The following is a 27,874-nucleotide window of genomic DNA, read 5'->3' as shown; positions in this document are numbered from 1 at the left end:
TATTTAGTGTTGAACATGTTAAGAATGTTTAGATATATTTAGTGTTGAACATGTTAAGAATGTTTAGATATATTTAGTGTTGAACATGTTAAGAATGTTTAGATATATTTAGTGTTGAACATGTTAAGAATGTTTAGATATATTTAGTGTTGATACATGTTAAGAATGTTTAGATATATTTAGTGTTGAACATGTTAAGAATGTTTAGATATATTTAGTGTTGAACATGTTAAGAATGTTTAGATATATTTAGTGTTGAACATGTTAAGAATGTTTAGATATATTTAGTGTTGAACATGTTAAGAATGTTTAGATATATTTAGTGTTGAACATGTTAAGAATGTTTAGATATATTTAGTGTTGAACATGTTAAGAATGTTTAGATATATTTAGTGTTGAACATGTTAAGAATGTTTAGATATATTTAGTGTTGAACATGTTAAGAATGTTTAGATATATTTAGTGTTGAACATGTTAAGAATGTTTAGATATATTTAGTTTATGTTAAGAATGTTTAGATATATTTGTTGAACATGTTAAGAATGTTTAGATATATTTAGTGTTGAACATGTTAAGAATGTTTAGATATATTTAGTGTTGAACATGTTAAGAATGTTTAGATATATTTAGTGTTGAACATGTTAAGAATGTTTAGATATATTTAGTGTTGAACATGTTAAGAATGTTTAGATATATTTAGTGTTGAACATGTTAAGAATGTTTAGATATATTTAGTGTTGAACATGTTAAGAATGTTTAGATATATTTAGTGTTGAACATGTTAAGAATGTTTAGATATATTTAGTGTTGAACATGTTAAGAATGTTTAGATATATTTAGTGTTGAACATGTTAAGAATGTTTAGATATATTTAGTGTTGACGATGTTAAGAATGTTTAGATATATTTAGTGTTGAACATGTTAAGAATGTTTAGATATATTTAGTGTTGAACATGTTAAGAATGTTTAGAATATATTTAGTGTTGAACATGTTAAGAATGTTTAGATATATTTAGTGTTGAACATGTTAAGAATGTTTAGATATATTTAGTGTTGAACATGTTAAGAATGTTTAGATATATTTAGTGTTGAACATGTTAAGAATGTTTAGATATATTTAGTGTTGAACATGTTAAGAATGTTTAGATATATTTAGTGTTGAACATGTTAAGAATGTTTAGATATATTTAGTGTTGAACATGTTAAGAATGTTTAGATATATTTAGTGTTGAACATGTTAAGAATGTTTAGATATATTTAGTGTTGAACATGTTAAGAATGTTTAGATATATTTAGTGTTGAACATGTTAAGAATGTTTAGATATATTTAGTGTTGAACATGTTAAGAATGTTTAGATATATTTAGTGTTGAACATGTTAAGAATGTTTAGATATATTTAGTGTTGAACATGTTAAGAATGTTTAGATATATTTAGTGTTGAACATGTTAAGAATGTTTAGATATATTTAGTGTTGAACATGTTAAGAATGTTTAGATATATTTAGTGTTGAACATGTTAAGAATGTTTAGATATATTTATATTTAGAATGTTTGATATATTTAGTGTTGAACATGTTAAGAATGTTTAGATATATTTAGTGTTGAACATGTTAAGAATGTTTAGATATATTTAGTGTTGAACATGTTAAGAATGTTTAGATATATTTAGTGTTGAACATGTTAAGAATGTTTAGATATATTTAGTGTTGAACATGTTAAGAATGTTTAGATATATTTAGTGTTGAACATGTTAAGAATGTTTAGATATATTTAGTGTTTGAACATGTTAAGAATGTTTAGATATATTTAGTGTTGAACATGTTAAGAATGTTTAGATATATTTAGTGTTGAACATGTTAAGAATGTTTAGAATATATTTAGTGTTGAACATGTTAAGAATGTTTAGATATATTTAGTGTTGAACATGTTAAGAATGTTTAGATATATTTAGTGTTGAACATGTTAAGAATGTTTAGATATATTTAGATATATTTGTGTTGAACATGTTAAGAATGTTTAGATATATTTAGTGTTGAACATGTTAAGAATGTTTAGATATATTTAGTGTTGAACATGTTAAGAATGTTTAGATATATTTATGTTAAGAATGTTTAGATATATTTAGTGTTGAACATGTTAAGAATGTTTAGATATATTTAGTGTTGAACATGTTAAGAATGTTTAGATATATTTAGTGTTGAACATGTTAAGAATGTTTAGATATATTTAGTGTTGAACATGTTAAGAATGTTTAGATATATTTAGTGTTGAACATGTTAAGAATGTTTAGATATATTTAGTGTTGAACATGTTAAGAATGTTTAGATATATTTAGTGTTGAACATGTTAAGAATGTTTAGAAATATTTAGTGTTGAACATGTTAAGAATGTTTAGATATATTTAACATGTTAAGAATGTTTAGATATATTTAGTGTTGAACATGTTAAGAATGTTTAGATATATTTAGTGTTGAACATGTTAAGAATGTTTAGAATATATTTAGTGTTGAACATGTTAAGAATGTTTAGATATATTTAGTGTTGACGATGTTAAGAATGTTTAGATATATTTAGTGTTGAACATGTTAAGAATGTTTAGATATATTTAGTGTTGAACATGTTAAGAATGTTTAGAATATATTTAGTGTTGAACATGTTAAGAATGTTTAGATATATTTAGTGTTGAACATGTTAAGAATGTTTAGATATATTTAGTGTTGAACATGTTAAGAATGTTTAGATATATTTAGTGTTGAACATGTTAAGAATGTTTAGATATATTTAGTGTTGAACATGTTAAGAATGTTTAGATATATTTAGTGTTGAACATGTTAAGAATGTTTAGATATATTTAGTGTTGAACATGTTAAGAATGTTTAGATATATTTAGTGTTGAACATGTTAAGAATGTTTAGATATATTTAGTGTTGAACATGTTAAGAATGTTTAGATATATTTAGTGTTGAACATGTTAAGAATGTTTAGATATATTTAGTGTTGAACATGTTAAGAATGTTTAGATATATTTAGTGTTGAACATGTTAAGAATGTTTAGATATATTTAGTGTTGAACATGTTAAGAATGTTTAGAATATATTTAGTGTTGAACATGTTAAGAATGTTTAGATATATTTAGTGTTGAACATGTTAAGAATGTTTAGATATATTTAGTGTTGAACATGTTAAGAATGTTTAGATATATTTAGTGTTGAACATGTTAAGAATGTTTAGATATATTTAGTGTTGAACATGTTAAGAATGTTTAGATATATTTAGTGTTGAACATGTTAAGAATGTTTAGATATATTTAACATGTTAAGAATGTTTAGATATATTTAGTGTTGAACATGTTAAGAATGTTTAGATATATTTAGTGTTGAACATGTTAAGAATGTTTAGATATATTTAGTGTTGAACATGTTAAGAATGTTTAGATATATTTAGTGTTGAACATGTTAAGAATGTTTAGATATATTTAGTGTTGAACATGTTAAGAATGTTTAGATATATTTAGTGTTGAACATGTTAAGAATGTTTAGATATAATGAACATGTTAAGAATGTTTATATATTTAGTGTTGAACATGTTAAGAATGTTTAGATATATTTAGTGTTGAACATGTTAAGAATGTTTAGATATATTTAGTGTTGAACATGTTAAGAATGTTTAGATATATTTAGTGTTGAACATGTTAAGAATGTTTAGATATATTTAGTGTTGAACATGTTAAGAATGTTTAGATATATTTAGTGTTGAACATGTTAAGAATGTTTAGAAATATTTAGTGTTGAACATGTTAAGAATGTTTAGATATATTTAGTGTTGAACATGTTAAGAATGTTTAGATATATTTAGTGTTGAACATGTTAAGAATGTTTAGATATATTTAGTGTTGAACATGTTAAGAATGTTTAGATATATTTAGTGTTGAACATGTTAAGAATGTTTAGATATATTTAGTGTTGAACATGTTAAGAATGTTTAGATATATTTAGTGTTGAACATGTTAAGAATGTTTAGATATATTTAGTGTTGAACATGTTAAGAATGTTTAGATATATTTAGTGTTGATATATTTAGTGTTGAAACATGTTAAGAATGTTTAGATATATTTAGTGTTGAACATGTTAAGAATGTTTAGATATATTTAGTGTTGAACATGTTAAGAATGTTTAGATATATTTAGTGTTGAACATGTTAAGAATGTTTAGATATATTTAGTGTTGAACATGTTAAGAATGTTTAGATATATTTAGTGTTGAACATGTTAAGAATGTTTAGATATATTTAGTGTTGAACATGTTAAGAATGTTTAGATATATTTAGTGTTGAACATGTTAAGAATGTTTAGATATATTTAGTGTTGAACATGTTAAGAATGTTTAGATATATTTTAGTGTTGAACATGTTAAGAATGTTTAGATATATTTAGTGTTGAACATGTTAAGAATGTTTAGATATATTTAGTGTTGAACATGTTAAGAATGTTTAGATATATTTAGTGTTGAACATGTTAAGAATGTTTAGATATATTTAGTGTTGAACATGTTAAGAATGTTTAGATATATTTAGTGTTGAACACATGTTAAGAATGTTTAGATATATTTAGTGTTGAACATGTTAAGAATGTTTAGATATATTTAGTGTTGAACATGTTAAGAATGTTTAGATATATTTAGTGTTGAACATGTTAAGAATGTTTAGATATATTTAGTGTTGAACATGTTAAGAATGTTTAGAATATATTTAGTGTTGAACATGTTAAGAATGTTTAGATATATTTAGTGTTGAACATGTTAAGAATGTTTAGATATATTTAGTGTTGAACATGTTAAGAATGTTTAGATATATTTAGTGTTGAACATGTTAAGAATGTTTAGATATATTTAGTGTTGAACATGTTAAGAATGTTTAGATATATTTAGTGTTGAACATGTTAAGAATGTTTAGATATATTTAGTGTTGAACATGTTAAGAATGTTTAGATATATTTAGTGTTGAACATGTTAAGAATGTTTAGATATATATTTAGTGTTGAACATGTTAAGAATGTTTAGATATATTTAGTGTTGAACATGTTAAGAATGTTTAGATATATTTAGTGTTGAACATGTTAAGAATGTTTAGATATATTTAGTGTTGAACATGTTAAGAATGTTTAGATATATTTAGTGTTGAACATGTTAAGAATGTTTAGATATATTTAGTGTTGAACATGTTAAGAATGTTTAGATATATTTAGTGTTGAACATGTTAAGAATGTTTAGATATATTTAGTGTTGAACATGTTAAGAATGTTTAGATATATTTAGTGTTGAACATGTTAAGAATGTTTAGATATATTTAGTGTTGAACATGTTAAGAATGTTTAGATATATTTAGTGTTGAACATGTTAAGAATGTTTAGATATATTTAGTGTTGAACATGTTAAGAATGTTTAGATATATTTAGTGTTGAACATGTTAAGAATGTTTAGAAATATTTAGTGTTGAACATGTTAAGAATGTTTAGATATATTTAGTGTTGAACATGTTAAGAATGTTTAGATATATTTAGTGTTGAACATGTTAAGAATGTTTAGATATATTTAGTGTTGAACATGTTAAGAATGTTTAGATATATTTAGTGTTGAACATGTTAAGAATGTTTAGAATATATTTAGTGTTGAACATGTTAAGAATGTTTAGATATATTTAGTGTTGAACATGTTAAGAATGTTTAGATATATTTAGTGTTGAACATGTTAAGAATGTTTAGAATATATTTAGTGTTGAACATGTTAAGAATGTTTAGATATATTTAGTGTTGAACATGTTAAGAATGTTTAGATATATTTAGTGTTGAACATGTTAAGAATGTTTAGATATATTTAGTGTTGAACATGTTAAGAATGTTTAGATATATTTAGTGTTGAACATGTTAAGAATGTTTAGATATATTTAGTGTTGAACATGTTAAGAATGTTTAGATATATTTAGTGTTGAACATGTTAAGAATGTTTAGATATATTTAGTGTTGAACATGTTAAGAATGTTTAGATATATTTAGTGTTGAACATGTTAAGAATGTTTAGAATATATTTAGTGTTGAACATGTTAAGAATGTTTAGATATATTTAGTGTTGAACATGTTAAGAATGTTTAGATATATTTAGTGTTGAACATGTTAAGAATGTTTAGATATATTTAGTGTTGAACATGTTAAGAATGTTTAGATATATTTAGTGTTGAACATGTTAAGAATGTTTAGATATATTTAGTGTTGAACATGTTAAGAATGTTTAGATATATTTAGTGTTGAACATGTTAAGAATGTTTAGATATATTTAGTGTTGAACATGTTAAGAATGTTTAGATATATTTAGTGTTGAACATGTTAAGAATGTTTAGATATATTTAGTGTTGAACATGTTAAGAATGTTTAGATATATTTAGTGTTGAACATGTTAAGAATGTTTAGATATATTTAGTGTTGAACATGTTAAGAATGTTTAGATATATTTAGTGTTGAACATGTTAAGAATGTTTAGATATATTTAGTGTTGAACATGTTAAGAATGTTTAGATATATTTAGTGTTGAACATGTTAAGAATGTTTAGATATATTTAGTGTTGAACATGTTAAGAATGTTTAGATATATTTAGTGTTGAACATGTTAAGAATGTTTAGATATATTTAGTGTTGAACATGTTAAGAATGTTTAGATATATTTAGTGTTGAACATGTTAAGAATGTTTAGATATATTTAGTGTTGAACATGTTAAGAATGTTTAGATATATTTAGTGTTGAACATGTTAAGAATGTTTAGATATATTTAGTGTTGAACATGTTAAGAATGTTTAGATAATATTTAGTGTTGAACATGTTAAGAATGTTTAGATATATTTAGTGTTGAACATGTTAAGAATGTTTAGATATATTTAGTGTTGAACATGTTAAGAATGTTTAGATATATTTAGTGTTGAACATGTTAAGAATGTTTAGATATATTTAGTGTTGAACATGTTAAGAATGTTTAGATATATTTAGTGTTGAACATGTTAAGAATGTTTAGATATATTTAGTGTTGAACATGTTAAGAATGTTTAGATATATTTAGTGTTGAACATGTTAAGAATGTTTAGATATATTTAGTGTTGAACATGTTAAGAATGTTTAGATATATTTAGTGTTGAACATGTTAAGAATGTTTAGATATATTTAGTGTTGAACATGTTAAGAATGTTTAGATATATTTAGTGTTGAACATGTTAAGAATGTTTAGATATATTTAGTGTTGAACATGTTAAGAATGTTTAGATATATTTAGTGTTGAACATGTTAAGAATGTTTAGATATATTTAGTGTTGAACATGTTAAGAATGTTTAGATATATTTAGTGTTGAACATGTTAAGAATGTTTAGATATATTTAGTGTTGAACATGTTAAGAATGTTTAGATATATTTAGTGTTGAACATGTTAAGAATGTTTAGATATATTTAGTGTTGAACATGTTAAGAATGTTTAGATATATTTAGTGTTGAACATGTTAAGAATGTTTAGATATATTTAGTGTTGAACATGTTAAGAATGTTTAGATATATTTAGTGTTGAACATGTTAAGAATGTTTAGATATATTTAGTGTTGAACATGTTAAGAATGTTTAGATATATTTAGTGTTGAACATGTTAAGAATGTTTAGATATATTTAGTGTTGAACATGTTAAGAATGTTTAGATATATTTAGTGTTGAACATGTTAAGAATGTTTAGAAATATTTAGTGTTGAACATGTTAAGAATGTTTAGATATATTTAGTGTTGAACATGTTAAGAATGTTTAGATATATTTAGTGTTGAACATGTTAAGAATGTTTAGATATATTTAGTGTTGAACATGTTAAGAATGTTTAGATATATTTAGTGTTGAACATGTTAAGAATGTTTAGATATATTTAGTGTTGAACATGTTAAGAATGTTTAGATATATTTAGTGTTGAACATGTTAAGAATGTTTAGATATATTTAGTGTTGACGATGTTAAGAATGTTTAGAATTTATATTTAGTGTTGAACATGTTAAGAATGTTTAGATATATTTAGTGTTGAACATGTTAAGAATGTTTAGAATATATTTAGTGTTGAACATGTTAAGAATGTTTAGATATATTTAGTGTTGAACATGTTAAGAATGTTTAGATATATTTAGTGTTGAACATGTTAAGAATGTTTAGATATATTTAGTGTTGAACATGTTAAGAATGTTTAGAATATATTTAGTGTTGAACATGTTAAGAATGTTTAGATATATTTAGTGTTGAACATGTTAAGAATGTTTAGATATATTTAGTGTTGAACATGTTAAGAATGTTTAGATATATTTAGTGTTGAACACGTTAAGAATGTTTAGAAATATTTAGTGTTGAACATGTTAAGAATGTTTAGATATATTTAGTGTTGAACATGTTAAGAATGTTTAGATATATTTAGTGTTGAACATGTTAAGAATGTTTAGATATATTTAGTGTTGAACATGTTAAGAATGTTTAGATATATTTAGTGTTGAACATGTTAAGAATGTTTAGATATATTTAGTTTGAACATGTTAAGAATGTTTAGATATATTTAGTGTTGAACATGTTAAGAATGTTTAGATATATTTAGTGTTGAACATGTTAAGAATGTTTAGATATATTTAGTGTTGAACATGTTAAGAATGTTTAGATATATTTAGTGTTGAACATGTTAAGAATGTTTAGATATATTTAGTGTTGAACATGTTAAGAATGTTTAGATATATTTAGTGTTGAACATGTTAAGAATGTTTAGATATATTTAGTGTTGAACATGTTAAGAATGTTTAGATATATTTATGTTAAGAATGTTTGAACATGTTAAGAATGTTTAGATATATTTAGTGTTGAACATGTTAAGAATGTTTAGATATATTTAGTGTTGAACATGTTAAGAATGTTTAGATATATTTAGTGTTGAACATGTTAAGAATGTTTAGATATATTTAGTGTTGAACATGTTAAGAATGTTTAGATATATTTAGTGTTGAACATGTTAAGAATGTTTAGATATATTTAGTGTTGAACATGTTAAGAATGTTTAGAATATATTTAGTGTTGAACATGTTAAGAATGTTTAGATATATTTAGTGTTGAACATGTTAAGAATGTTTAGATATATTTAGTGTTGAACATGTTAAGAATGTTTAGATATATTTAGTGTTGAACATGTTAAGAATGTTTAGATATATTTAGTGTTGAACATGTTAAGAATGTTTAGATATATTTAGTGTTGAACATGTTAAGAATGTTTAGATATATTTAGTGTTGAACATGTTAAGAATGTTTAGATATATTTAGTGTTGAACATGTTAAGAATGTTTAGATATATTTAGTGTTGAACATGTTAAGAATGTTTAGAAATATATTTAGTGTTGAACATGTTAAGAATGTTTAGATATATTTAGTGTTGAACATGTTAAGAATGTTTAGATATATTTAGTGTTGAACATGTTAAGAATGTTTAGATATATTTAGTGTTGACATGTTAAGAATGTTTAGATATATTTAGTGTTGAACATGTTAAGAATGTTTAGATATATTTAGTGTTGAACATGTTAAGAATGTTTAGATATATTTAGTGTTGAACATGTTAAGAATGTTTAGATATATTTAGTGTTGAACATGTTAAGAATGTTTAGATATATTTAGTGTTGAACATGTTAAGAATGTTTAGATATATTTAGTGTTGAACATGTTAAGAATGTTTAGATATATTTAGTGTTGAACATGTTAAGAATGTTTAGATATATTTAGTGTTGAACATGTTAAGAATGTTTAGATATATTTAGTGTTGAACATGTTAAGAATGTTTAGATATATTTAGTGTTGAACATGTTAAGAATGTTTAGATATATTTAGTGTTGAACATGTTAAGAATGTTTAGATATATTTAGTGTTGAACATGTTAAGAATGTTTAGATATATTTAGTGTTGAACATGTTAAGAATGTTTAGAATATATTTAGTGTTGAACATGTTAAGAATGTTTAGATATATTTAGTGTTGAACATGTTAAGAATGTTTAGATATATTTAGTGTTGAACATGTTAAGAATGTTTAGATATATTTAGTGTTGAACATGTTAAGAATGTTTAGATATATTTAGTGTTGACGATGTTAAGAATGTTTAGATATATTTAGTGTTGAACATGTTAAGAATGTTTAGATATATTTAGTGTTGAACATGTTAAGAATGTTTAGAATATATTTAGTGTTGAACATGTTAAGAATGTTTAGATATATTTAGTGTTGAACATGTTAAGAATGTTTAGATATATTTAGTGTTGAACATGTTAAGAATGTTTAGATATATTTAGTGTTGAACATGTTAAGAATGTTTAGATATATTTAGTGTTGAACATGTTAAGAATGTTTAGAATATATTTAGTGTTGAACATGTTAAGAATGTTTAGATATATTTAGTGTTGAACATGTTAAGAATGTTTAGATATATTTAGTGTTGAACATGTTAAGAATGTTTAGATATATTTAGTGTTGAACATGTTAAGAATGTTTAGATATATTTAGTGTTGAACATGTTAAGAATGTTTAGATATATTTAGTGTTGAACATGTTAAGAATGTTTAGAATATTTAGTGTTGAACATGTTAAGAATGTTTAGATATATTTAGTGTTGAACATGTTAAGAATGTTTAGATATATTTAGTGTTGAACATGTTAAGAATGTTTAGATATATTTAGTGTTGAACATGTTAAGAATGTTTAGATATATTTAGTGTTGAACATGTTAAGAATGTTTAGATATATTTAGTGTTGAACATGTTAAGAATGTTTAGATATATTTAGTGTTGAACATGTTAAGAATGTTTAGATATATTTAGTGTTGAACATGTTAAGAATGTTTAGAATATATTTAGTGTTGAACATGTTAAGAATGTTTAGATATATTTAGTGTTGAACATGTTAAGAATGTTTAGATATATTTAGTGTTGAACATGTTAAGAATGTTTAGATATATTTAGTGTTGAACATGTTAAGAATGTTTAGATATATTTAGTGTTGAACATGTTAAGAATGTTTAGATATATTTAGTGTTGAACATGTTAAGAATGTTTAGATATATTTAGTGTTGAACATGTTAAGAATGTTTAGATATATTTAGTGTTGAACATGTTAAGAATGTTTAGATATATTTAGTGTTGACGATGTTAAGAATGTTTAGATATATTTAGTGTTGAACATGTTAAGAATGTTTAGATATATTTAGTGTTGAACATGTTAAGAATGTTTAGATATATTTAGTGTTGAACATGTTAAGAATGTTTAGATATATTTAGTGTTGAACATGTTAAGAATGTTTAGAATATATTTAGTGTTGAACATGTTAAGAATGTTTAGATATATTTAGTGTTGAACATGTTAAGAATGTTTAGATATATTTAGTGTTGAACATGTTAAGAATGTTTAGATATATTTAGTGTTGAACATGTTAAGAATGTTTAGATATATTTAGTGTTGAACATGTTAAGAATGTTTAGATATATTTTGTTGAACATGTTAAGAATGTTTAGATATATTTAGTGTTGAACATGTTAAGAATGTTTAGATATATTTAGTGTTTAGAACATTTGTTTAGATATATTTAGTGTTGAACATGTTAAGAATGTTTAGATATATTTAGTGTTGAACATGTTAAGAATGTTTAGATATATTTAGTGTTGACGATGTTAAGAATGTTTAGATATATTTAGTGTTGAACATGTTAAGAATGTTTAGATATATTTAGTGTTGAACATGTTAAGAATGTTTAGATATATTTAGTGTTGACATGTTAAGAATGTTTAGATATATTTAGTGTTGAACATGTTAAGAATGTTTAGATATATTTAGTGTTGAACATGTTAAGAATGTTTAGATATATTTAGTGTTGAACATGTTAAGAATGTTTAGATATTTAGTGTTGAACATGTTAAGAATGTTTAGATATATTTAGTGTTGAACATGTTAAGAATGTTTAGAATATATTTAGTGTTGAACATGTTAAGAATGTTTAGATATATTTAGTGTTGAACATGTTAAGAATGTTTAGATATATTTAGTGTTGAACATGTTAAGAATGTTTAGATATATTTAGTGTTGAACATGTTAAGAATGTTTAGATATATTTAGTGTTGAACATGTTAAGAATGTTTAGATATATTTAGTGTTGAACATGTTAAGAATGTTTAGATATATTTAGTGTTGAACATGTTAAGAATGTTTAGATATATTTAGTGTTGAACATGTTAAGAATGTTTAGATATATTTAGTGTTGAACATGTTAAGAATGTTTAGATATATTTAGTGTTGAACATGTTAAGAATGTTTAGATATATTTATGTTAAGAATGTTTAGATATATTTAGTGTTGAACATGTTAAGAATGTTTAATAATTTGTTTAGTTAAGAATGTTTAGATATATTTAGTTGAACATGTTAAGAATGTTTAGATATATTTAGTGTTGAACATGTTAAGAATGTTTAGATATATTTAGTGTTGAACATGTTAAGAATGTTTAGATATATTTAGTGTTGAACATGTTAAGAATGTTTAGATATATTTAGTGTTGAACATGTTAAGAATGTTTAGATATATTTAGTGTTGACGATGTTAAGAATGTTTAGATATATTTAGTGTTGAACATGTTAAGAATGTTTAGATATATTTAGTGTTGAACATGTTAAGAATGTTTAGATATATTTAGTGTTGAACATGTTAAGAATGTTTAGATATATTTAGTGTTGAACATGTTAAGAATGTTTAGATATATTTAGTGTTGAACATGTTAAGAATGTTTAGATATATTTAGTGTTGAACATGTTAAGAATGTTTAGAATATTTAGTGTTGAACATGTTAAGAATGTTTAGATATTTAGTGTTGAACATGTTAAGAATGTTTAGATATATTTAGTGTTGAACATGTTAAGAATGTTTAGATATATTTAGTGTTGAACACGTTAAGAATGTTTAGATATATTTAGTGTTGAACATGTTAAGAATGTTTAGAAATATTTAGTGTTGAACATGTTAAGAATGTTTAGATATATTTAGTGTTGAACATGTTAAGAATGTTTAGATATATTTAGTGTTGAACATGTTAAGAATGTTTAGATATATTTAGTGTTGAACATGTTAAGAATGTTTAGATATATTTAGTGTTGAACATGTTAAGAATGTTTAGATATATTTAGTGTTGAACATGTTAAGAATGTTTAGAAATATTTAGTGTTGAACATGTTAAGAATGTTTAGATATATTTAGTGTTGAACATGTTAAGAATGTTTAGATATATTTAGTGTTGAACATGTTAAGAATGTTTAGAAATATTTAGTGTTGAACATGTTAAGAATGTTTAGATATATTTAGTGTTGAACACGTTAAGAATGTTTAGAAATATTTAGTGTTGAACATGTTAAGAATGTTTAGATATATTTAGTGTTGACGATGTTAAGAATGTTTAGAAATATTTAGTGTTGAACATGTTAAGAATGTTTAGAAATATTTAGTGTTGAACATGTTAAGAATGTTTAGATATATTTAGTGTTGAACATGTTAAGAATGTTTAGAAATATTTAGTGTTGAACATGTTAAGAATGTTTAGATATATTTAGTGTTGACGATGTTAAGAATGTTTAGATATATTTAGTGTTGACGATGTTAAGAATGTTTAGAAATATTTAGTGTTGAACATGTTAAGAATGTTTAGATATATTTAGTGTTGAACATGTTAAGAATGTTTAGATATATTTAGTGTTGAACATGTTAAGAATGTTTAGATATATTTAGTGTTGACGATGTTAAGAATGTTTAGATATATTTAGTGTTGACGATGTTAAGAATGTTTAGATATATTTAGTGTTGAACATGTTAAGAATGTTTAGATATATTTAGTGTTGAACATGTTAAGAATGTTTAGATATATTTAGTGTTGAACATGTTAAGAATGTTTAGAAATATTTAGTGTTGAACATGTTAAGAATGTTTAGATATATTTAGTGTTGAACATGTTAAGAATGTTTAGATATATTTAGTGTTGAACATGTTAAGAATGTTTAGAATATATTTAGTGTTGAACATGTTAAGAATGTTTAGATATATTTAGTGTTGAACATGTTAAGAATGTTTAGATATATTTAGTGTTGAACATGTTAAGAATGTTTAGATATATTTAGTGTTGAACATGTTAAGAATGTTTAGATATATTTAGTGTTGAACATGTTAAGAATGTTTAGATATATTTAGTGTTGAACATGTTGAATGTTTACATGTTAAGAATGTTTTAAATATATTTAGTGTTGAACACGTTAAGAATGTTTAAATATATTTAGTGTTGAACATGTTAATAATGTTTAGATATATTTAGTGTTGAACACGTTAAGAATGTTTAGATATATTTAGTGTTGAACACGTTAAGAATGTTTAAATATATTTAGTGTTGAACATGTTAAGAATGTTTAGATATATTTAGTGTTGAACATGTTAAGAATGTTTAGATATATTTAGTGTTGAACATGTTAAGAATGTTTAGATATATTTAGTGTTGACGATGTTAAGAATGTTTAGATATATTTAGTGTTGACGATGTTAAGAATGTTTAGAAATATTTAGTGTTGAACATGTTAAGAATGTTTAGATATATTTAGTGTTGACGATGTTAAGAATGTTTAGATATATTTAGTGTTGACGATGTTAAGAATGTTTAGATATATTTAGTGTTGACGATGTTAAGAATGTTTAGATATATTTAGTGTTGAACATGTTAAGAATGTTTAGATATATTTAGTGTTGAACATGTTAAGAATGTTTAGATATATTTAGTGTTGAACATGTTAAGAATGTTTAGATATATTTAGTGTTGAACATGTTAAGAATGTTTAGATATATTTAGTGTTGACGATGTTAAGAATGTTTAGATATATTTAGTGTTGAACATGTTAAGAATGTTTAGAAATATTTAGTGTTGAACATGTTAAGAATGTTTAGATATATTTAGTGTTGAACATGTTAAGAATGTTTAGATATATTTAGTGTTGAACATGTTAAGAATGTTTAGATATATTTAGTGTTGAACATGTTAAGAATGTTTAGATATATTTAGTGTTGAACATGTTAAGAATGTTTAGAAATATTTAGTGTTGACATGTTAAGAATGTTTAGAGAATGTTTAGAGAATATTTAGTGTTGAACATGTTAAGAATGTTTAGATATATTTAGTGTTGAACATGTTAAGAATGTTTAGATATATTTAGTGTTGAACATGTTAAGAATGTTTAGATATATTTAGTGTTGAACATGTTAAGAATGTTTAGATATATTTAGTGTTGACGATGTTAAGAATGTTTAGATATATTTAGTGTTGACGATGTTAAGAATGTTTAGAAATATTTAGTGTTGAACATGTTAAGAATGTTTAGATATATTTAGTGTTGACGATGTTAAGAATGTTTAGATATATTTAGTGTTGACGATGTTAAGAATGTTTAGATATATTTAGTGTTGACGATGTTAAGAATGTTTAGATATATTTAGTGTTGACGATGTTAAGAATGTTTAGAAATATTTAGTGTTGAACATGTTAAGAATGTTTAGATATATTTAGTGTTGACGATGTTAAGAATGTTTAGAAATATTTAGTGTTGAACATGTTAAGAATGTTTAGATATATTTAGTGTTGAACATGTTAAGAATGTTTAGATATATTTAGTGTTGACGATGTTAAGAATGTTTAGAAATATTTAGTGTTGACGATGTTAAGAATGTTTAGAAATATTTAGTGTTGACGATGTTAAGAATGTTTAGAAATATTTAGTGTTGAACATGTTAAGAATGTTTAGATATATTTAGTGTTGAACACGTTAAGAATGTTTAGAAATATTTAGTGTTGAACATGTTAAGAATGTTTAGATATATTTAGTGTTGACGATGTTGAGAATGTTTAGAAATATTTAGTGTTGAACATGTTAAGAATGTTTAGATACATTTAGTGTTGAACATGTTGAGAATGTTTAGAAATATTTAGTGTTGAACACGTTAAGAATGTTTAAATATATTTAGGGTTGAACACGTTAAGCATGTTTAAATATATTTAGTGTTGAACATGTTAATAATGTTTAGATATATTTAGGGTTGAACATGTTAAGAATGTTTAGAAATATTTAGTGTTGAACATGTTAAGAATTTTTAGATATATTTAGTGTTGAAGATCTTAAGAATGTTTAGATATACTTAGTGTTGAACATGTTAATAATGTTTAGATATATATAGGGTTGAACATGTTAAGAATGTTTAAATATAGTTAGTGTTGACGATGTTAAGAATGTTTAGATATATTTAGTGTTGAACATGTTAAGAATGTTTAGATACATTTAGTGTTGAACATGTTAAGAATGTTTAGATACATTTAGTGTTGAACATGTTAAGAATGTTTAAATATATTTAGGGTTGAACACGTTAAGAATGTTTAAATATATTTAGTGTTGAACATGTTAATAATGTTTAGATATATTTAGTGTTGAACACGTTAAGAATGTTTAGATATATTTAGTGTTGAACATGTTAAGAATGTTTAGAAATATTTAGTGTTGAACATGTTGAGAATGTTTAGATATATTTAGTGTTGAACATGTTAAGAATGTTTAGATATATTTAGTGTTGAACATGTTAAGAATGTTTAGAAATATTTAGTGTTGAACATGTTAAGAATGTTTAGATATATTTAGTCTTGACGATGTTAAGAATGTTTAGAAATATTTAATGTTGACGATGTTAAGAATGTTTAGATATATTTAGTCTTGACGATGTTAAGAATGTTTAGAAATATTTAATGTTGACGATGTTAAGAATGTTTAGATATATTTAGTGTTGAACATGTTAATAATGTTTAGATATATTTAGTGTTGACGATGTTAAGAATGTTTAGATATATTTAGGGTTGAACATGTTAAGAATGTTTAGATATATTTAGTGTTGAACACGTTAAGAATGTTTAGATATATTTAGGGTTGAACATGTTAAGAATGTTTAGATATATTTAGGTTGAACATGTTAAGGATGTTTAGATGTATTTAGTGTTTAAGTATAAGTTTATTTTTGCTTTAATGACCACTGTCTTTCTCTTAAATTAAAGGTCAAAATTACGAATGGGAGCTGGACTAACCAACTGATAATCTAGAGCTGAGAGATCACAGACACTTTTAATGATAACTAACGTTATTATTAATATGTAATTATTGTAGAGTTTCCAGCACTTCCTCTGATACAAGTTGCTGCATAGGTGTGTGTCACGTTACCTCGGTCTCCAGGACATCTTTAGCCTCGATGACATATGCTGTTATCTCAGCGCCTCCATCATTCTTGGAAGTTTGCCAAGTGAGTTTTACAGAATCTTCAGTCACATCTGATATCTTTAGTGGACCCTCAGGAGCAGCAGGTGGAACAATAACATCTGAGATATAGCAAAGATATCTGTCTACAATGTCTACTACAAGCTAAGAGGAACCAGTTAACAATAACATCTGAGATATAGCAAGGATATTCGTCTACAGTGTCTGATAGGAACTATTTAACAATATTTGGTGTGGCAGGTGGAAAAATGATTACTTATATTAACAATAATAACTGTTTACATTGTATGATACAAGCTGACATGAACTAATTAACAATACAGGGAGTGGCCGGTGGAACAATGACATTTGATATTGACAATAATATCTTTCTACAGTGTGTATTACAAGCTGACAAGAACCAGTTAACAATATGGGGGATAGCAAGTGGAACAATGACATATGATATTAACAATACTATCTGTGTACAACGTATGTTACAAGCTGACTGAATCCAGTTAACAATATGAGGAGTGATTGGTGGAACAATGACATTTGATATTAACAATAATATCTCTCTACAGTGTATGTTACAAGCTGACAGGAACTAATTAACAATACGAGGAGTAATTGGTGGAACAATGACATTTGATATTAACAATAATATCTCTCTACAGTGTATGTTACAAGCTGACAGGAACTAATTAACAACACGAGGAGTGATTGGTGGAACAATGACATTTGATATTAACAATAATATCTCTATAGTGTATGTTACAAGCTGACAGGAACTAATTAACAATACGAGGAGTAATTGGTGGAACAATGACATTTGATATTAACAATAATATCTCTGTCCAGTGTATGTTACAAGCTGACAGGAACTAATTAACAACACGAGGAGTGATTGGTGGAACAATGACATTTGATATTAACAATAATATCTCTCTATAGTGTATGTTACAAGCTGACAGGAACTAATTAACAACACGAGGAGTGATTGGTGGAACAATGACATTTGATATTAACAATAATATCTCTCTATAGTGTATGTTACAAGCTGACAGGAACTAATTAACAATACGAGGAGTGATTGGTGGAACAATGACATTTGATATTAACAATAATATCTATCTACAGTGTGTGTTACAAGCTGACAGGAACTAATTAACAATACGAGGAGTAATTGATGGAACAATGACATTTGATATTAACAATACTATCTGTCTACAACGTATGTTACAAGCTGACTGAATCCAGTTAACAATATGAGGAGTGATTGGTGGAACAATGACATTTGATATTAACAATAATATCTCTCTACAGTGTATGTTACAAGCTGGCAGGAACTAATTAACAATACGAGGAGTAATTGGTGGAACAATGACATTTGATATTAACAATAATATCTCTCTACAGTGTATGTTACAAGCTGACAGGAACTAATTAACAATACGAGGAGTAATTGGTGGAACAATGACATTTGATATTAACAATAATATCTCTGTCCAGTGTATGTTACAAGCTGACAGGAACTAATTAACAACACGAGGAGTGATTGGTGGAACAATGACATTTGATATTAACAATAATATCTCTCTATAGTGTATGTTACAAGCTGACAGGAACTAATTAACAATACGAGGAGTGATTGGTGGAACAATGACATTTGATATTAACAATAATATCTCTCTACAATGTGTGTTACAAGCTGACAGGAACTAATTAACAATACGAGGAGTAATTGATGGAACAATGACATTTGATATTAACAATAATATCTCTCTACAGTGTGTGTTACAAGCTGACTGGATCCAGTTAACAATATGGGAATTGGCAGGTGAAACAAAATAACATTTGAAGATAGCAAGGCCTACCAAACATGCTTCCCTTTTCAGCGGCGAAGACATTATAATGTTAAGGGTAATCTCACTATTCATTTATAAAAGACTAGTTAAGAGTTGGCGGTGGATGATGATGACTAGCCGCCTTCCCTCTAGTCTTTCGTTACTAAATTCTGGACGGCTAGCACAGATAGACCTTGTGTAGCTTTTTGCGAAATTCGAAACAAACCTAACCAAAATATGAACGCTATTACAATACATATTAGAAGCTGACGTTAAATAGTTAACAATAAATAAAGCTGTGTCAGATCATTTTGTAGTGATAGCAATCATGTTTAATATCGATGAAATAAAGCATTATGAAACTATTTATCTGCTTCTAAGTTTGTTTCAGAGAATCAAAAGACTGTACACGACACACACAGTTACAGAATATTTCAAAATTCATTGTTATTTACAAAAGGAAAACATTAGAATATCGACAGAACCAGTAACCTATAGTTAAGAAAAAGAGAATTGAAACTACATCGAAAATACAACCGAGAATAAAAAGTGTGATAAACCCTACTCTTCTCCAGCTATATAAATTCTTCTCTTCAACTGTCTTCTTTCTAAAGAAGTTCCTTAACCGTTAAACAACTTCTGTGTTCTCGTTCAACACTTTAGTCACGGTAATGTGAAAGTTAACTTTCTAAGTCATATGGCCCAGAGTTTTCTAAAGGCCTACTGGTACATTTTGTGTGAGGTACTGGTACACTTTGTGTAAGGTACTGGTACAGCTATAATCAGAATCTGCTTATGTCTCTACATGTAGATAACCACTGTCATTACGTCCAATGTCTCGAGATGTACATAACTACTGTCATTACGTCCAATGAAACTGGACGTAATAACCACTGTTTTACGTCCAATGTCTCTAGATGGAGATAACAACTGTCATTACGTCCACTGCCTTTAGGTGTAGATAGCCACTGTTATTACGTCTAATGTTTCCACGTGTGGATAACCTGTGTCATTACGTCAAATGTTTCTAGATGTAGAAAACCACTGTATTTAAATCCAATGTTTCTAAAGGTAGATAACCACTATCATTATGTTCAGAGTTTCTAGATGTGGATAAGCACTGTCATTACGTCCAATGTTTCTAAATGTAGATAACCTAGGTCATTACATCCAATGTTTCAAGATGTACAATGTTTCTACATGTGACTAACCACTGCCATTACGTCCAATATCTCTAGATGTAGGTAACCACTGTCATTACATCCAATATCTCTAGATGTAGGTAATCACTGTCATTACGTCCAATTTCTCCATATAGAGATAACAGTTGTCGTTACGTCCAATCTCTCTAGATGTAGGTAACCACTGTCATTACGTCCAATTTCTCCATATAGAGATAACAGCTGTCATTACATCCAACGTCTTCAGATGCAAATAACCTCTGTCATTACGTCCAATGTCTCTAGATGTAGATAACCACTGTCACTACGTCCAACGTCTCTAGAAGTAGGTATCCACTATCATTACATCCAAAGTCCCTAGACATAGCTAACCACTGTCATTACGTCCAATATATTTAGATGTAGATAACGACTGTCATTATGTCCAGTGTCTCTGTATATAGATAACCATTGTCATTACGTCCAATGTCTCTAGATGTAAATAACCACTATCATTACGTCACATATTTCAAGATGTAGATAATCACTGTATTTACGTCCAAGGTCTCAAGATGTAGATAACCTCTCTCATTACGTCCAATGTTTCAAGAAGTAGACAATCACTGTGATTACGTCCAATGTTTCAAGATGTTGATAACCACTGCCATTACGTCCAAAATCTCTAAATGTAGATAACCACTGTCATAACGTCTATTGTCTCTAGATGTAGATCACAACTATCATTACGTCCAAAATTTCTAGGTTAGATAGCCTCTTTCATTACATACAACAATAATTCTAGATGAAGAAAACCACTTCCATTACTTCCAGTGTCTCTAGACGTAGATAACCACTTTCATAATGTCCAGTGTAACCTCTTTCATTACACCCAGTGATTTTAGATGTAGATAACCACTGCCACTACAACCAGTGTCTCTACAAGTATATAACAACTGCCGTTAATCTAAGGTTTCCAGATGTAGATAACCTTTGTCATTACGTCCAGTGTTTCTTGAAGTATAACCACTATCATTATGTCTAATGTTTCTAGATGTAGATAACCACTGTCATTACGTGCAATGTTTCCAGATGAAGATAACCACTGTCATTACGTTCAATGTCTCTAGATGTGGATAACTGCTGTTACTATGTCCCATGTCTCTAGATGTAGATAACTGTGGTAATTACGTCCAGTGTCTCTAGGAATAGATAACCACTATCATTATGTCCAATGTTTCTCGATGTAGATAACCACTGTCATTACGTCCAATGTTTCTAGATGTAAATGGCCTCTGTCATTACATTCAATGTTTCTAGATGTAGATAACTGTGGTAATTACGTCCAGTGTCTCTAGGAATAGATAACCACTATCATTATGTCCAATGTTTCTCGATGTAGATAACTACTGTCATTACATTCAATGTTTCTAGATGTAGATAATTTTTTTCATTATGTCAAAAGTTTCAAGATATAGATAATCACTGTCACTCCGACCAGTGTCTCTAAATGAAGGTAACCACTGTCATTCCGTCCAATGTCTCTAGATGTAGATAGCCATTGTTATTATGTCCAATGTTTCAAGATGTAGATAACCACTGTCATTACGTCCAATATCTCTAGCTGTAGACATTCACTGTCATTACGTCCAATGTTTCTAGATGTAGATAACATTTATCATTACGTCCAATGTATCTGGATGTAAATAACCACTGACATTATTAATAAAGTAAGTTTTTTTTACCTGCAGGTCTGACCACTCTGACTGGACTTTCGTTGGTCAGAGGTTCACTGACTCCTGCTTCACTAAAGGCTATAATTCTGACAAAATATTTGTGGTCTTCTTGCAAGTCCCTCACAGTTACCTGTTTCGTGTGACCGTCCACTCGACACACCTGAAACACATAAATAATAAACAATAAAATTTCTGTATAACGTCTTATAATTTGGTTTGTACAAAAAAACACAACCTTAACTGATTGATTATTTTTGTCTGTTAGGAAATATTTACAAACATATTTTATAAAGAAGCTTTTACAGGTGTTCCGTAACCTCATCCAATAATAGCTACAATTTTTTTTTCACAGAATAACACATAACACTTAACTCTAAGTTGTCTTAATGTCATTTGATAATAATAAAAATAACAACACTTTTGATAATAAAGAGTAACAAAAGATTGAAATATTTAGTTTTCTTCTACTTTTTTTTAATAATAATACTATCAATTTTCCAGGTTATGATGATAAATACACAACAATAATTATAGTAACAACATTTTCATACAGGATGATGCCACAGTAAGTTTTCTTAACAAATAACAATCTTTCCTTCACAGTGGTAAAAAGGTCGCTAACCATCATAATACTTCTGACTCTCGTTTTTGTTTCACTCATTTCTTTCTCTATTGTTATGTTACCATGATTGTAATTAACCATGCAGAAACAGCACCGGAACAGCACTAAGTTGCTACTCAACCTTATTAGAGGCTTTCTTGATAGAAAACCCCTTTTCATCCACTTCCCTTCTCCACCCAAAAGTAATGGTAGCCAAGTTCCTTGGGAAGGAACTCAGGAAAATTCTGTTGTAGGTCAGCTTCTATAAATACGACTTGGGAACATCACTTTTAAAATACTTTAGAACATCTTGCATCAGCACCATACTGTGAAATTAAAGATTTACCTTTTTAACTGTGAAAATCTGGAGCTGCATCAGGTCATTTTGCAATGACACCATACACCTCATGGAAAGTATACATTTATAACCATGATGACATGTCAAGTAATCTTGCAATGACACCATATGCTTCATGAAAATGAAACTTTTGCAACCATGATGATATCGAGCTATGCCAAGTAATCTTGGAATGACACCATATGCATCATGGAAATTATACATTTATAACCATGATGATATGGAGATATGCTAAATCGTCGTGTATGTACTCTCTCTTACCTTACTAACCATGATAACAGAAACTAAGCAGATCAGATATTTAAAAAATATGAAACAAACAGATGAAGTATTCCATCAACAAATATTAACTGCAAGCACAAACCTCCATCCAAATCTTTTGCTTCACGTCTCTCAGTAAGATGCAGTAACCGAGAACAGGTATTGAATGGTCATCAATCCACTGGATAGATATTGAACTTGGTCCTGTGACTTTTATTTGCAGTGGAGGAATAAGTGATGCAAGACAATCTAAAGGAAATATATCATAATATATTTAAACAATGTGTTTAAATATTGTGTTCCATTATTATGAAATATCACAAAACATGAACTAGCTTAGTGTAATCTTCAGTTTTCATTTCGCAAAAACATAAATACCTCGACTATGGCCTTCTTCTCTTTCTTCATCCTTATTGCTGTATTTCATCTTCTCTGTGGACTCGGGAAGAATAACATTATAAGGTCTTTCATCTTCACCCTGAAGTCTAAAGCAGAACTGACAATGAATTGTCGATTGTAGGAAGGATGTTTACTGTCTTAGATGTAAGAAACCGTAGAGAAATATTTTTACATCAGAATAACATCCCTGTATGAGATGGACATTATTTGGTACTGTAACTCCCTATGTTCATTTTCCTGCCTTTATTCAATGTTTACCTACGTTCTGCATAACTTTCTAAAGTCAAGTTCTTACTATTTTATAAGGGTACTTAATTACCTTCTCTACTTCCTTCATTAATTACATATTAGGTTTTATCATTTTTTTCTGACGTACTATATACTTAGATCTTACCTTCAGTGATTCATTCCTGACTTTCTAAACAGTTAGGTCTTACCTTCTGTGAGTCCCTCATGATTTTCTAAATAATTAGGTCTTATCTTTAATATCTCCTTCCTCATTTTCTGAATGGTCATATTTTACCTTTTATGTTTCCTTCCTTACTTTCTAAATCGTTAGGTTCTACCGTCTGTGACTCCTTTCTGACTTTCTAAATCCTTAGGTCCTACCTTCTGTGACTCCTTTCTGATTTTATAAATAGTTAGGCCCTACCTTCTTTGACACAGATATCCCATTGTGTAGCTTTGTGCTTAACTTCAACAAACAAACATAACTTATGTGACTTTTTCCTGTAATTCTAAATGGTTAGGTTTTACTTTTTTTTTACTTATGTGACTAAATTGTTCATTGTATGAAAAGTTTCATTTCTCGTGTATTGCACAACTTTTTTTACAGTTTTATATAAAAAAGCAAACAATTTGTATTTATTATGGATGTTACATAAACGTGAGAATTCCTCAGATATGAAATACTTTTGGCTAAAAGCATTATTTGCATACCTATAGTTGAAAACAGAAACTTACACATGACATTACCTGTTTAAAATGTTGGTCTCTTCACTAGGATGATCTTCCGACTCTGACACCATACAATCAGACTTTGGACTACTATCATGAACAGAACAGCATTTTCCATTGCAGATCATTTCTTCTAGTTGCTCCTTAGCTTCTCCAGAAGTGACTTGGTCCAATATTAAACTGTCTTTACAAGCTACAACAGAGAGTGAAGTTTTTTAATACATTTATTAACAAAACTTTGAGGTTTAAAGATTTTGTGCAACATAATCTCAATAGTAATAAAGTGGAGAACTGCTTATGAATAACCATTTTAAATACATTTGTAATATATGTTTTAGTGTGCTACTTCAAAGCACTTTTTGAGCGTTGTGTTTCTTTAGACATATGATATTTAGAGGTTTACCAACTTCCTTTCAAGTGATCGGATTATAACTGTGAAACAATAGTAGGTGCATCAGAAGATATAAGATGTAGCAAAACTCTCTAGCCTTGATAGAATTGGGATGTTAAGAAAAGATGTGTGTCTTTTCTTACAGTAAAGCCACTTTGGGCTATCTGCCGAGTCCACTTAAAGGAATCAAACCCTTGATTATAGCGTTGTAAATCCGTAGACTTACCAGTGTACAAACGAGGGACGGGTAAGAAAGGAATTAGGAGCTATGTAAAATACTACAACAATAATGTTTATTCAATATACAAACAATCAAGGTAAACACGTGTAAGTTTTGGGCACTTTTAGAGACTGGAAAAACGAAACATCGTACAAAAAATATAATAATGACATTATTTTCAGGAGAAAAGTGCCAGCCACTCTTACAACGAATAAGGGATGTCTTATCACCTGTCTTGATAAGGAAACGTATCACCGTCTATTGTTATACAGTACATTTCCTTTAAAGAAATCCTTTCTACATAAAAGTGCATGTGACACCATAGATCAGTGGCCTGGGTCAATGAGTAATTCAGACGAGAGGAATTTTGTGGATTACTTGACCACAACTCATACGTTACAAATGAATACTCAATACACACATAAATTTAAAAAATCCACATATTAGATAAGTGTTAAAAAACGTTTAGTATGACTGCAATCACTGCATACCACAAAAAACAATTCCATACTAACACGGAAGTAACAGCCAGTTTGTAGTTTTACAAATGAGGTTTGAAATTTCATTACAAGTTATATGTAACTTATAGTTGCATTGTAACCAAACTGTAAGTGTGTAGCTAGCAGTAATTACATAACCAATCTAAACCTACGTAACTAAGACAACAACATTTTAAAGAGAAAATGATGTGAATCATAAGGTCTTGTTTTCACTTAGCTGCACCTGACCTTTGGATTAACAGAAAGAGTAGTAAGATTGGTAAACTATCACTGATGTAGAGTGGTAAGATTGGTAAACTATCACTGATGTAGAGTGGTAAGATTAGTAAACTATCACTGATGTAGAGTGGTAAGATTGGTAAACTATCACTGATCTAGAGTGGTAAGATTGGTAAACTATCACTGATGTAGAGTGGTAAGATTGGTAAACTATCACTGATCTAGAGTGGTAAGATTGGTAAACTATCACTAATGTAGAGTGGTAAGATTAGTAAACTATCACTGATGTAGAGTGGTAAGATTGGTAAACTATCACTGATCTAGAGTGGTAAGATTGGTAAACTATCACTGATGTAGAGTGGTAAGATTGGTAAACTATCACTGATGTAAAGTGGTAAGATTGGTAAACTATCACTGATGTAGAGTAGTAAGATTGGTAAACTATCACTGATGTAGAGTGGTAAGATTGGTTAAACTATCACTGATGTAGAGTGGTAAGATTAGTAAATTATCACTGATCTAGAGTGGTAAGATTGGTAAACTATCACTGATGTATAGTGGTAAGATTAGTAAACTATCACTGATGTATAGTGGTAAGATTGGTAAAATATCACTGATGTAGAGGGGTAAGATTGGTAAACTATCACTGATGTAGAGGGGTAAGATTGTTAAACTATCATTGATGTAGGGTGGTAAGATTGGTAAAATATCACTGATGTAGAGTGGTAAGATTAGTAAACTATCACTGATCAAGGGTGGTAAGATTGGTAAACTATCACTGATGTAGAGTGGTAAGATTGGTAAACTATCACTGATGTAGGGTGGTAAGATTGGTAAAATATCACTGATGTAGAGTGGTAAGATTAGTAAACTATCACTGATCTAGAGTGGTAACATTGGTAAACTATCACTGATGTATAGTGGTAAGATTAGTAAACTATCACTGATGTATAGTGGTAAGATTGGTAAACTATCACTGATGTATAGTGGTAAGATTAGTAAACTATCACTGATGTATAGTGGTAAGATTGGTAAACTATCACTGATGTATAGTGGTAAGATTGGTAAACTATCACTGATGTAGAGTGGTAAGATTGGTATAAACTATCACTGATGTAGAGTGGTAAGATTAGTAAACTATCACTGATCAAGGGTGGTAAGATTGGTAAACTATCACTGATGTAGAGTGGTAAGATTGGTAAACTATCACTGATGTAGGGTGGTAAGATTGGTAAAATATCACTGATGTAGAGTGGTAAGATTAGTAAACTATCACTGATGTAGGGTGGTAAGATTAGTAAACTATCACTGATGTATAGTGGTAAGATTAGTAAACTATCACTGATGTATAGTGGTAAGATTAGTAAACTATCACTGATGTATAGTGGTAAGATTGGTAAACTATCACTGATGTATAGTGGTAAGATTGGTAAACTATCACTGATGTAGAGTGGTAAGATTGGTATAAACTATCACTGATGTAGAGTGGTAAGATTGGTATAAACTATCACTGATGTAGGGTGGTAAGATTAGTAAACTATCACTGATGTAGAGTGGTAGGATTAGTAAACTATCACTGATGAAGGGTGGTAAGATTGGTAAACTATCACTGATGTAGAGTGGTAACATTGGTAAACTATCACTGATGTATAGTGGTAAGATTAGTAAACTATCACTGATCTAGAGTGGTAACATTGGTAAACTATCACTGATGTATAGTGGTAAGATTAGTAAACTATCACTGATGTATAGTGGTAAGATTGGTAAACTATCACTGATGTATAGTGGTAAGATTAGTAAACTATCACTGATGTATAGTGGTAAGATTGGTAAACTATCACTGATGTAT

The 27,874-nt window shown here is 27.4% G+C and overlaps 1 protein-coding gene across 10 annotated transcripts in view; it reads right to left on the bottom strand.

Moving 5' to 3' along the window:
- LOC143256333 (cell adhesion molecule DSCAM-like) overlaps positions 1-27,874 on the bottom strand; it is a 288,884-nt gene that overhangs the window by 237,806 nt on the left and 23,204 nt on the right. For all 10 annotated transcript variants that reach the window (XR_013031259.1, XR_013031258.1, XR_013031260.1 and 7 more), the window contains exons 6-10: positions 24,714-24,888; positions 23,718-23,824; positions 23,443-23,588; positions 22,129-22,279; positions 17,347-17,501 (exon numbers count right to left, since the gene is read on the bottom strand). Coding sequence is in view for 3 of the 10 variants with exons in the window: in XM_076513421.1 (XP_076369536.1) it covers positions 17,347-17,501; positions 22,129-22,279; positions 23,443-23,588; positions 23,718-23,824; positions 24,714-24,888 (734 nt within the window). In the remaining 7 variants the exon portion in view is untranslated. The remainder of the gene's footprint in view (positions 1-17,346; positions 17,502-22,128; positions 22,280-23,442; positions 23,589-23,717; positions 23,825-24,713; positions 24,889-27,874) is intronic.

Source organism: Tachypleus tridentatus, chromosome 7 (assembly GCF_004210375.1).
Source record: "Tachypleus tridentatus isolate NWPU-2018 chromosome 7, ASM421037v1, whole genome shotgun sequence".
NCBI classification, from domain to species: Eukaryota; Metazoa; Arthropoda; class Merostomata; order Xiphosura; family Limulidae; genus Tachypleus; species Tachypleus tridentatus.
This window is presented reverse-complemented; position numbering and strand designations above follow the sequence as displayed.